Source organism: Barbatula barbatula (assembly GCF_947034865.1).
Source record: "Barbatula barbatula genome assembly, chromosome: 2".
Lineage (NCBI taxonomy): Eukaryota > Metazoa > Chordata > Actinopteri > Cypriniformes > Nemacheilidae > Barbatula > Barbatula barbatula.
The window spans coordinates 14950284-14963062 of record NC_136767.1 but is presented as its reverse complement, the minus strand read 5'-3'; the positions used below and the strand labels follow the sequence as shown (position 1 = coordinate 14963062).

The window sequence follows — 12779 nt, the reverse complement described above, 5'->3', positions numbered from 1 at the left end:
ACGCCTGAGATCCTTCCCAAAATGAGAGAATATGTAAAAAAACGACAGGCCATGATGCAGCGGAAGGAGCAATGACAAACAACTTTCACTAGGCTTTGAGTCTTGAGCTAGGCATTCCCAAGAACACAGAAGGACTTGAAATGATATGAGTTTGAATTGTAGCCTCTCTAAAACATTGTCCAGAGGCTGTAGCGAGCTCGTAAAGGGTTTCTTGCATGTTAACTAGGTCCGTGTGCTGAATGGATGAAAGGAGAGGCTAATTTAGCTGACATACTCAATACATGCAAATGGGAGGCAGGTTGTTAATCAAGCTGGATATATGTATGTTTGATGAAGGGAAGAGCTCTGACAGAAGCATTCCACAAGATTCCATTTCCTGGAATTTATTGGCCACGTTGTTTGGTTTTGTTAGACACGAGGCAGTTTGGCTAAATGTTTTGAGGGAAATGTGAGGCTTACGATGCTTTGTGAGACATGATCACTAAACACATTCAATCAACTGCTCAGTGCCTTTCAAAATCAGCGTTACTCTTGGATGTCGTGTTGGCAACAATCCTCGCAATCAGTAATAGGCAGTCTGTTTGTTTTTCAGAGGTACCGTGCAATCGCAATACGTGCCAAATTGTCCCACATCAAAATAGAAAATTTGCTGGTAACGTCTAAACGGCATTCCCAAGAGGCTCCCAATTACAACATTTATATTCAAAGCAGGTGAATCCCACGCTCAACAAAGAAAGCTGTTCCTGAAGCCGACCGCCTGCCTCAAGCGTCTAATTGTTTTCTTTTGTCCAGAAATGCAGAGAAGAAGAAAATCTGACAGAAGTTGTGCTGAACGACTTGCTCAAAAGTACTATTGCTGAAGTAGAAGGATGCTCATAGTGCCACGGGAGACCTGCGAGGTCACAAAGCACAGGGTGATGGAAACGGATAGTGACGTAGCAGAATGGGACAATGCGGCTCCCACTGAAGGCTTTCCAACTTCCTTTACAATTGAAATCGCACGCCCTGAATTATTGAAGACCTGATATATGCATCCGCTTTGACGGACTGCAACAAAACAGCGACCGAACTTTTAACACGTGTGACAGCCCTTTGGGAAAATTCCACAAGATGGTTAAATCACTGCCAAGCAATGGCCTCATATAGTCTGCTTTTACACTGAACAAGTGACACACTCTGAGATTCACTCGATGAAAGGCTGAGAGTGATAACAGCAACCAGATCAGAAAAAAAATCTTCCACCACTTTAAAAACACCCCATTTATCCACATCTGATATCGAATGGTCTTTCATTTTCAAATAAGTGACCATCTTTTTATCATCTGGCAGAATGAGAGGAGGAGCTCTAGAGGAGGAACGCTGCCATGTTCTGGGCTCATGTCCCACCCTCAGCGCAGATGGAACTAAAATGGCGGCCTGACAGATCAGATTGATTATTGATGAGGCACGTTCCATCACTCTCGCTGCAGGCAGGTGTCAGGTCTGTCCCTCAGTTATTTTTCTCACTCCGCTGTTGTTGTGAATGCGCAGGTGAGGACACGCTGCTGCCAGACAAAAGTTCCTCACCCCCTCCAGCCGAAGACTCAGGGGGACGGGTCCGGCCAGCGCTAATGGGCAGGCTGACAGATGCCCTAGATCCTGGTCTGACGAACCAACAGCTGTCGTTGCAGATGAGACCCTGATATCTGGTTCTACGTCAATGAGTCAGGTGGACCCTTCGAGTCCAAAAAGACAAACGCTGATATTCTCCAGTAGTCTGTTCCACCTCAGCGCTCTTATGATGTGTGTCCCGATGTATGGATTTTTATATGCACAGTTTTTGTGTGATTAAAAAAAATGTTTTCTAAATGCAAAATGGACAGATGGATTGGAAGGGACAGAGAGTGGTAGATAAAGAGAGAGACAGAACGAGAGAAAGAGACATTTCTAGCACTTCGACATGTTGCATGCGTTATTTGGTGCCTACTGTCTCTGCATGGTGAATTATTTAAATAGGAGTGTGGAAAAGGGAATCGGTGCATCTGTCGCACATCCTTTTAAAGCCCTCCACCAGATGTGTTTACTAGCCGTTCATAGCAGTAAACTACTTAATGGGTCACAGTTGCCAGCTAAGAGTTAATTAAGCAAGCCTTTTGAATGGCAACCACGTATGGAGGTTCAAACATCCTGGGAAAATCTGCACCACGATTTCACACAAGCTGCTCGCAGCTAATCCCAGATCTACACAAGGTGCTGTGTCTCTTACTCAATTCGATAAGGCAGCGCTGTGATATGACACTGAATGTCAGTATATGACATGATCATTTAATGGGTTGCAATGTTGTAGCTGAAAGTCTGTGTGATCTAAAGGCCATAACAGTCTGTTGGAAATTACGAGAGACATGTTTAATAGATTTCAAAGCAGCACTGGCGTTTCATCTGCACATTCCAATGAGCTTGACCACTCCAAGTTGTTTTTAGCAACTGACACCTGCTGCCCAAACACACATAAACACATACACCGTATATATTTGGAGTACTCACTGTCCCAATGAATGCAGCACAGGAGCAGGACAAAGCACATAGTCAGCCATCACCTTGCTTGGCTTTTGATCTGTAAAATAAACAGAAAGTTGTTATTGTTATGCAATGCTGGCAAATGAGTTGCGTAGCATCAGGCCATTTGTGGTGGTGTAGCCCAAAGACTTGCTGCAGCTGCTGACGTGTGCAGTCCAGTTGAAGGACCACAGGCATATTGCACATTGTCATCCCATTTGAAAGAATTTGTCTCTACGCTGCTGAAGGCACACAGAATTTCACAATTATGTACTTCCTTTCTGGTTACAAAATCAGTTAGAAAACATGTGTATCCCATATGTGCTTTTTCTTCTGAGGTGACAAGATAACCACTATTCTGGTAGAGTTAAAGAGTGACATTAGTATACATACATACAAGTATGTGCTTGTATGAAATGTTGACATTTGATCATTCCTGAGCATTTTTATAAAGGTATGCAGTATTATTGTCGTATTTTATTGTTGTTGTTGTTGTTATAATTAATGTTTTAGTTACATTTTTGTTCTGTTGAACAGGACTGCAAACAGTTCTGGGGCACCATTGACTACCATTGTCATTTTTCCTACTATGGTAGCCAATGGGATCCAAGAACTGTTTGGTTACAAGCATGCGTCCAAACATCTTTCTCTGTGTTCAACCAAACAAAGACATTTATACAGATACTAGAGAGTAAGTAATTCATGCCAGAATTTTCTTTTTGGGGTATTCTACTGTGAATGAAGAATGTATTATTTTGGGATTTTAGAGGATTGCACCGTAAACATCAACTATATAGAAGTATTCATTGTATTTTAAATTGTCAATATGGTGCAATTTAATCTTCACAGTAAAAAAAAGAACTTGATACGGACATAAGTTTAGACTGTAGAGTGGTTGTTCTTTTCTAAATAAAACAATCTCTATGTCCACAAAGAAGACAATTAGCAACCAAATATGACTTGTGTGTTTAGTTGAATTCTGTATTTTGTCTTTAGTAACCTAAATGAAACTGTTAGAAGTCATCCAACTGTTAAGCCACAACATAAGATCTTGCAGGAAAGGTGTGGCCAGGTCTTCTTGCATGATGCAACTGACTCAGACAGAGATTTTCTGTATGCAGTATCATACAAGACCAAGGAGAAAGTTGAAATAAACATTTGTACTTTATAACAATACTAACTGTTAGTAACTCCATCCACGGTGAAACTGCAGAGAACTTGTTTCCCCAGTGTGAGCCCGTTCCCCTTCAGAACAACGTCGAAGGACTCTGTGGTATGTAAGCCAGATGAGGACAAAATAAGAAAAACTTCTGGGCGTTCACCCAAATCAACGAACACGTACACACGCACAATTTCATCCACCTCTGATAGCTGTAAAACCTTTTAAAATGCTTACGGTTCACGCAGACGCTGGACGGCTCCACTGTCAGAATCTCCGTGCATGATTGCTTGAGGATCTGCATGATAAAAAATGCATTAAAATCATTACATGTCACTGCTGAATCATTGTATCAGCTATCACTGTCTGTTTTTCCGCGCCATGCTCTTTTGCATTCGCGCTACAGTGTTTGCTATGCCAAATCAACCTCAATGAGGGGAGCATCGCATACAGTGAAGTGCTTTGTGGGACAGACCCGTGTCAGACGTTATGGGGAAATTATGCGGTGCCATTTTCCCTCTTCGCCTCTATATTAGAGAGCGCGGGCTGACATTATCATATAAACAGGCCTGTAAGGGGCCATCGTTGCCTCTCCCATCATCCACGTAAATCAACAGAGGACAAACTATGCAAATCTCTGTACACAACGGGAAAAAAAGGCGACATTAACAGAAGATATGGTCCTCAAAATCACCTGCAGTGGAGATGAGTCTTTCGACGGAAATGGAGGAAACAAATAAATCAGGCTGATTGAATATGACACCTGATAAACTCTTTTATCATTAAAGAGGAGCCAAATCCCTGACTGGACATCGAGGTTAAAAGATACTGAGGATGGGTATTATAGTTCTTTAATGACTTATGATATGAAGTGATATAAAGAGGTTTCTGACAGGAATCTATACACACAGGAAAATATTAAAATCATATATTGTTAATTATTATGTTGTATAAACAGACTTCTGTTAAATAACAATACACATTTACAACTGCAGTGTCAATATATGTTATATTATTAAAGGGACAGTTCACCCAAAAATATAAATGTTGTTATTTGTTATTTATTACACGGCTCGTTGGAATGCTTGATTTTTATTGGCCAGTTGCGACATTTGCAGGTTCGTTATTTTCGTTCGTTAACCAGATATTTTTGCTAAAAAAATATTTCAAATTCACGTTTCATGTCCAGTTTTTTTTCTCATGTGACAAGTAACAGTGTATAATAAGTGGGATATTGTACAAGGAGCGGGCTGTTTTCACGAAATAAGCCCCTTCAGTGTGATCTGCTGAACGCTGAACTGAAAATGGATTGAGATCATGAATCTGACATTGGCCTGTTTCTCTTGTCAGTGTTCTGTGTTGAAAGATATACTGTCTTCCAGGCTTTCTGTGTTTTGCACAATCAGATCTTGCACCATCTTGCTACGATGACCTCACTGTAAGATGTCTTGAGATGTGTGGGCTGTGTGACAATTTTCACCAGTTCTGCTTATAAATGTTGCTAAATTGAAATTAATCTGACCTAAATAAAGCTAAACTAATCAGACTACAAAATGTTTCGAGACAGTGTAATATTTTGGCTCAGACATACTCACACATCTTTCTGTCTATTTGAAGTATAACTTTTTTATGGCAGAAGCTATCTAAATCAGGATCTATACACTGTATGAAAGGCGTCAAAATATTTAGTGAACAACTTCATCTCTGCGTATAAAAACATTCTTAGACATTATAACCGGTCTCGCTAAATCTATCCTTTATGCTTTTGCTTACTTCAAAATCTCTGTTAAATCTACTTGAGACTGCAATGCTGCACAGATTATCTCAAATCCAGGAAAACCAAGCAGAGAGCACCACAAGGCGAACTACTCCAGCCTCCAGGATTACTAATCACTGGAGAATGCCTGTGTTTTACTGGGCTAGAAACTCTGTTTGGCCAAACAGTCTTACTCAGTAATGAGATGGGTCCATTTTTTATCTTGTTTTTCGACAAAATATACTTCAACAAATTACAAAAAGGTGTTTGCATTTGTATTATGTGACTAACCCTGAAAACAATCCCAGAAATCAATGTTTGTGGTCACATAACTACACGCCTGTGCACAACAACACTGACCTCAGCTGTTACTGCTTTACTCGTGGCCTAAGATGTTCTTCGTACCATGTTTACAATGTCAAACAGAAACTTTGCTGTGTGTACATCAAAGGGCAAACCACTAAAAGCTCCTATTCAAAGCATTGTAAAGCAATGGAAATGGAAAGCATCCCAAATGAATTACTTAAATACAGTATCTATGTGGGAGGAAGCAGTTTTGGCAACTCCTTACAAACAGTGTTTGTGCATCAAACATAGCATCATCCAAACACAATGTTTATATGAACTTTCATTGTCTTTTACAATGGACAACCAAAGCTTATTAAATCTTTAAAAATTTTACTAAAAGTTTACACAGCAGCCATTTCACAAACTTCCTTGACCAGCATTGTTTTAGCATTATGCTAATGCAAATGTTTTACTGGTAAAAGCGTGCTCATTTTGAAGAATAAAAATGAAATACCTAATAACACATAATAAGCTAGACCACCTTCTACGCCATTACAGTGTTGTTAACTTTTGATGGTGTGGTGGTTACAGATAAGGGTTGCTAACCAAAACAATGTAGTTTCACATCTGACACACACTCACTCAACCATTTTGCACCCTGAGCAAACCCACGGCTGCTCTATGCCGTTTTGCTGAATGACTTTTTTACTTCAGTTCACTTAAAGTTTGTACTTCAATGATTTGCCCTAGTTTACTAAAACAGACGTTAAAGTGATAGTTCACCCCAAAATAAACATTCTGTCATCATTTTCTCAGCATTCTAGTAATCAGAACACGAAAGAAGATATTTTGAAGCATGTTGTTAACCGGCCCTGATTCACTTGCATTGGTTTTGCATTCAATAGAAGTGAATGGGGCCAGTGCTGTTCGTTTACCAACTTTCATCACAATATCTTCTTTCGTGTTCTGCGGAATAAAGAAACTCATACAGGTTTGAAGTGACAAGAGGGTGAGTAAACGATGACAGATTTGACATTTTTGAGTGAACTATCATTTTAAGAGAAATGCACACATATGTTGGGATAGGTAGAAGGCATAGGGCAAGGAGAACCTACCGAATTGACGATGCCTTTGAGAGCTTGAAAGCCTCCTTTGACTGGGAACACTTGCTCTCTGGTATCAGCCACATCGGCAAGCTGTTGGCAGGCATACAGAGAGATAATAAAGACAAAGCAGATGATGACATTTCCTTTCTCTTTAACTTTAAGGTCTTTAAGGTTTTTCATGATCACAGAGACAGGAAGAAAGCAGCAGTCCTATTATTAGAGGCAACTCAGCAACACCCCTGCACTGCAAGCGTTATAGAGATTACTGTACGGCGTTGCAAACACTAGCATGATACACATACGTTCTTGTGCGTATTAATATTTATAGCAATGCATGTTGTGTGCATGCAACTCCACATACTGACATACAATTGCGTATTGAAATTGCTAGAAAAGATGCTGTCAATATTACCTGTTCTTCGTCAAAGTCCTTAACGCCGACACAATAAACACGTGCCCCATACTTCCTTGCTTCTTCAGCCTGAAACACAACCGATTCATTATAGGATAACACATAATGACAGAATTTACTTTTTTGGGGGGAACTATTCCTCGAAATATTTGTTAGCAGCTCACCTCATCCTTAGTGAGTTGATGGATATATGGTTCAAGCTTTCCATCAGTCAAAGCCACAATGATACTAGAAGATCTTTTAACCTGTTTCTTCATTTGTTCAGAAGCCTGGTAGAAGAAGAACATTTGTGTTATAAAGCTGTGTATGAAGATGTTTTCAAGCACAGCAGGGACAAAAATGCATTCATTATCTATCATCCCAGCAGAGACTCATTTTGAGGCCAGATGGGATGTTGAACGTGGTGTGTTTATATAGAAAGTAAACATGTGATTAGTCTTATCTTAGCAACGAGCAGAATAAACTACTGAAACAATTAACCTAGTTTTTTGTTTACATATGAGACCGAGATACAGGAAATACAGCGAGAGTGTTCATACAAGCCAACAGTCGGAAACAAACGAAAAAGCACTGACTTGTGTAAATAAAATTCATAAAAGTTCATGTGCACTTGCACATGTAAAGTTACCAGTTCTATTCCTTTATGCATGTAGGTTTCACCTGCTGGTATGACCTCATTTAAACTCTTTAGGCCCTCTTCAATTTTTCGCCTGATAATGAAAAACAAATAAAACCGATATGTGAATTTGTTTTACCAAATGTTGTGTATATGGTAATGTAAGGAATAAAAAATAAGTGGTTATTTTACTCTCCCCAGGTAGACAAAGGCAGCCTTTACATCATAAATATATTACTCATCCTTATTATTAAATATGTAATGTATTACTGGTTTTCATACAGTAACTGTACCTGTCTCCAGTGAGTGGTAACATCAGCTCTGCTCTCGACGAAAATACTATGAAGGACACTCTCATATTTGGACTGAAATGGAAAAATGAAAAATATGGAAATGTGTGCAAAATCATAGCTAACAAATGGAAAACCAAAAATAATTTTGTATCTATACAGTTATATATATTTTTTGCATGCTGAACAAGTGATGACACAAAGCTTTACAATGAAGAATGCCACATGGGGAATTACTTTTTTTGGACGTGTTTGTTCCGTTACCAGATTTGCATAATTCCTTCAATTAAAATGTTTAAAATTACATTTGTATTCAAATTTTAAGATTTCTTATATTTTAGATGTATGGTTATATTATATTTTAAGATTTTTTATTCCAATAAGAATTTGATCAATTAGTAATAAAGATAAAGATAAGCACGAGGAGATTCTGGTCAAGTGCTGTCAGAAAAATCCTGTGATGAGTTCCGACACGCCAATTTCCCAATCGTCACAGTTTGTTTATGAGTAAGTTACCCAACGTGACTAGCTAATAAAAGCTTGTGACTCACAAAAATTCCCTTCTTGGACCAAGTAAGTGATTAATTGATATTCAGACAGGAAGCAGGTTGTCATGGGTGATTCATGCAGACACCCTATTGGTGTGTATATTTACCTGTCACTTCCTATATTTGTGCATCCTACCATTCGCAATAAAAGCAGGACATACAACAGCTTTTCTGAATCTAGACCCCATCAAATTCAAAAGTAACACTGTAATTCTACTATGTTTCTTTGTTCATTTTTAGCCAAGCATTTACAAAAGAGGGTATTTGAATCTTGTATCTCTTTTTTTCTCAGACAGAACTGGCACATAATCTGAAAATTATTTAGCTGATTATGACAAGTACATTTCAATGAAGCAGTTGGTCCTTCTGTCCTGAAAGCTGATACAGCACAGGAACATGTTGGGCTCCTCTACACATTTTAAGTCAGTTCTCAGGACTTTGAGCATAAGGAGAGTTGCTGCTTTTTCTCACATAGAGTGACATCCAATCCACAACCATCCCCCACGTGAGATATTCAGGGAGAACATCCAAATATGTGCAAGCAGCCAAATAGTGGGAAGAAGAACAGACAGAACGATAAAGATTGATTGCGCTTGATAAATAAAACCACTCTCCAAATGTTACTACGATCCTCAACACAAATAGAAAAATGTATGTGTTATCATTACAGAACCTTTACTACACCATACAACAACAAAAAAGGATAAATCACTATATGATTTATTCATACAGCTGGTCCATTCAACGCTTGATAAAGGACCCTAAAAGAGGCAGTGCGGACCACATGGCGCAACAGAAGAACATCGAAGTCTATGGCACTGGTCTTCCCGCACTCATGACTTAAAGTACGTTGGCTGCGTCTTCTCCTTTCATGTGTGAGGGATAAATGTGCTGTTGGATGGTTGCAGTGCAAATGGCCATTCTCACAGCCCAGAAGACGGAGCCTCTTTGCCACCCACTCCCACCTGCTCCCTTTGCTATTTTCTCAAGCAGACTGCTTTCTTCTGGCTAGGTCGCTACCGTCTGTACTGGCACATACATTGAGTCAATGTTACATAAGTTCACATTCATCTGGCGATTTTTTTGTTGTTTTATGTTCTGTGATATTTCATGTGTATAACCTCCTAGAAGACATGGCCATTTCAGAACCGGATGTGTAGCTGTGATGGATATTGGGGGATTTTTTGTTCTCATGAACACAAAAGAATATATTTTAAAGGATGAAGGACAGGAAACAGTTCTGGACCTCTTTTGACTAGCATTGTAATTTTTCCTTATATGGTAGTCAATGGTGGCCAAGCATTCTTCCAAATATCTTTCTCAGTGTTCAACCAAACCGAGAAATTTAAACAGGTCCGGAACAACTAGAGAGTGATTTTTACATGACAGTATTTTAATATTTGGGTGAACTATCCCTTTAAAGCAAACATGCTTTTAGCTATAGATTGTTGATCATATATTACAGGTAGATGCCATTTGTGTTTTTTTATTAGAACATCAATTAAAAAAGGAATACAAGAATAGTTACCTCACAAATCTGTCTGTAAGATTTTTGACGAAGTCATAGATCTGACCCCAGTCAGTTGAAACACTTCCAGATCTGTAACAAAGCGAATGACAGAAAGTCAGCACAAAACAAGAAAGGATCCAAAGAAAAAGACACCAGCGTTATTTAATTATACATATCCATCAGTCAAATAACAGAATTAGAATTTGTCATGTGGTTATTCTAAGAGATGTGCTGTTTATTACTGTGGCAAGGAACCTGTTGAGTCAGCTAAGATTCAGCGATAACATTGTGTCATGATGGAGTCTAGTCTATAAAGGGCTCAGCACAGACCCTGTGGTATGGTAACAACACGCTATCAACACAGTCATATCAAACTGATGGCAAGTTCAATTTTCACCATCTCTCAGTTCTGGGGCCGCCGCATCACTCAAACGCCTAACAACAAATCAAACCAGAGCTGATGTTAAAACAATACTAACTAAAACTTGAGTAAAAATACTTACAAAAAACTACATTTAAGGTAGTTAGTTAGTAGAGTTGACACATATCATACATATTATATATATATATATATATATATATATATATATATATATATATATATGTAACACCACACAAATCAACTTCAAATCAAACTATTAGTTTCCGTTAGACGGTAATTTGTACAATTTGTACCGTCGGACTGATGTGTGTAAGAGACTTCTGAAACCTGTGACATTAACATCGATACAATGCAGTGTCTTTAATGACAAAAGTGTGTAAAATGTGCCCTTGATATAACAGCTACAAGGTAATTGAACTAATAATTATAGTCCACTGCATGTGCTGAGAACATAAAACACAAAGGATGTGTAGGCTAATTAGAAAATCATTTTTATGCATAGTCTTCATCTCAAGCCAAGGTCAGAGAATCTAGAACATCAGAGAGGATCAAACCGCATCCAAGTGAAAGAGTCTGATGTGCAAGGAAGTTTCATTTCCGCTCATGGCCACTCGGGGCTGGATCAACAGACCCTGCCATCTAGTTCTAGTTAATGTGTTGTCCTCAGTCCCCAAAAGATCAAAAATCGTATCACCAAAGATGATGGCGATATCAACTCTCAAAGGGGCGTTATCAAATCTAAAGCAGCAGACAGAGAGTCAACATACAGACAAGTATGCAAAGTTGTAAAGGATAAAACTATAACTATACTCAAATTTAAGACAAAAAACAGAAAAGTTAACTTATGGGTTACCAGTATGATTTAAGAAAGATATGATCTTACAAGCGAACAGATAAGCAAAGGTCACAGTTAACCAATGCCGCAAACACACAATACGAAACGTGTATCATATTTTACCACAAGATTCAGACAAGAACCTACAAAAGGCGTTTCCTTTTATCCAAGCGTCTTGCTGTTGGATGCAGTTTGCCATTTGTCTGGCAATGATGTAAAAGGTTACTGACAACTACAAACACGATCATCCGAACAAAATACCACGTTATAAAAGTTGCAACCGTGTCAACTGTAAACTTAATAGGCCTACGTCTCCTATTCAGAACTAGCGAATGAAAGGGGACACTGAATCTGGAGAGCACATACCGGTCCAAAACAAAGTAAAGGTCGTACGCTCCATGACAAGATGGTTGTTCTGCTTTCAGAGATGAAGTGAAACAGAAGAAAAGCGTCGCGGTTATCGCCAGGCTCCAGTGATTGTTTCCGACGAGCGTTTTCACTGTCATGACGGTTCTACGGGTCGCGAACGCTGGACAAAAATCACACAATGGCCTTCAACTTCAAGTCCAAATGGTCTCTCCTTAAACGATGGGAAGTCAAAGCAAGTTGAAAACAAGAGCGCTGTGTTCTCCGGACTTTCACAACATTGTCGAATTTATAGCGGTGCAGAAAAGTCCAACTTCTTCCTGTGAAGCATCGGCAACGTCACAGTCAAATTTCTTCACCCATCCGCTTTACATCATCACCCAAGGCGGCTGACAGGAGCCACTTGTTGAAAAAGAGTTCAAGGAAGCAGAGCGCAACTTGTTTTAAAAGTCGCTTGCACGTTCGGGCATTTCACCTAGTTTTAATGCGCATGCGCTACCAGATGTGCAACAGAGGTTTTTGAGGTCGATATGCCGTTTGGCCCGAGCACACACCCAGCAGATGTGCCTGATGTTCTCTTCAAACAGTGATTTTAATTAGAATTGTTGTGTATTTAAATAATTGCCCTCGGTTTTTACTGAATGCTAAGTTAGTAACACTCTTATTTAACTCTTAAATTGCTTTTAAAACTTTTCAAGACTGCTTTTTTATGACACCAACTGTAAACTTGTGACAACATAGCCTTGAGTCATCGTTTAGTCTGGGGATTTTAATGAGCATGCAATAAGCACTGACAGCAGTATATTCAGAGATATTGGGCAATATTAGAAGGCACGGTATGACAAGAATGACATTCCAAAGAGATCTCTAAAGATTATTCTACAGATTATTAAACGTTCCATTACACAACACGTTTATTCATTTGTGGTTTAGGAAATAAAGAATAATAATGAGATTGGACTGGTTACATTTATAT

At 39.0% G+C, this 12779-nt stretch overlaps 1 protein-coding gene across 1 annotated transcript in view; it reads right to left on the bottom strand.

Annotated features, from left to right (window-relative positions):
• antxr2a (ANTXR cell adhesion molecule 2a) overlaps positions 1 to 12297 on the bottom strand; it is a 38112-nt gene extending 25815 nt beyond the window's left edge. The window contains exons 1-10 of the mRNA XM_079485921.1: positions 11804 to 12297; positions 10239 to 10310; positions 8166 to 8237; positions 7885 to 7966; positions 7421 to 7525; positions 7257 to 7325; positions 6854 to 6934; positions 3932 to 3992; positions 3717 to 3803; positions 2524 to 2593 (exon numbers count right to left, since the gene is read on the bottom strand). Of these exons, the coding sequence (XP_079342047.1) occupies positions 2524 to 2593; positions 3717 to 3803; positions 3932 to 3992; positions 6854 to 6934; positions 7257 to 7325; positions 7421 to 7525; positions 7885 to 7966; positions 8166 to 8237; positions 10239 to 10310; positions 11804 to 11943 (839 nt within the window). The 5' untranslated portion in view covers positions 11944 to 12297. The remainder of the gene's footprint in view (positions 1 to 2523; positions 2594 to 3716; positions 3804 to 3931; positions 3993 to 6853; positions 6935 to 7256; positions 7326 to 7420; positions 7526 to 7884; positions 7967 to 8165; positions 8238 to 10238; positions 10311 to 11803) is intronic.
• Between the last annotated feature and the right edge of the window lie 482 nt (positions 12298 to 12779).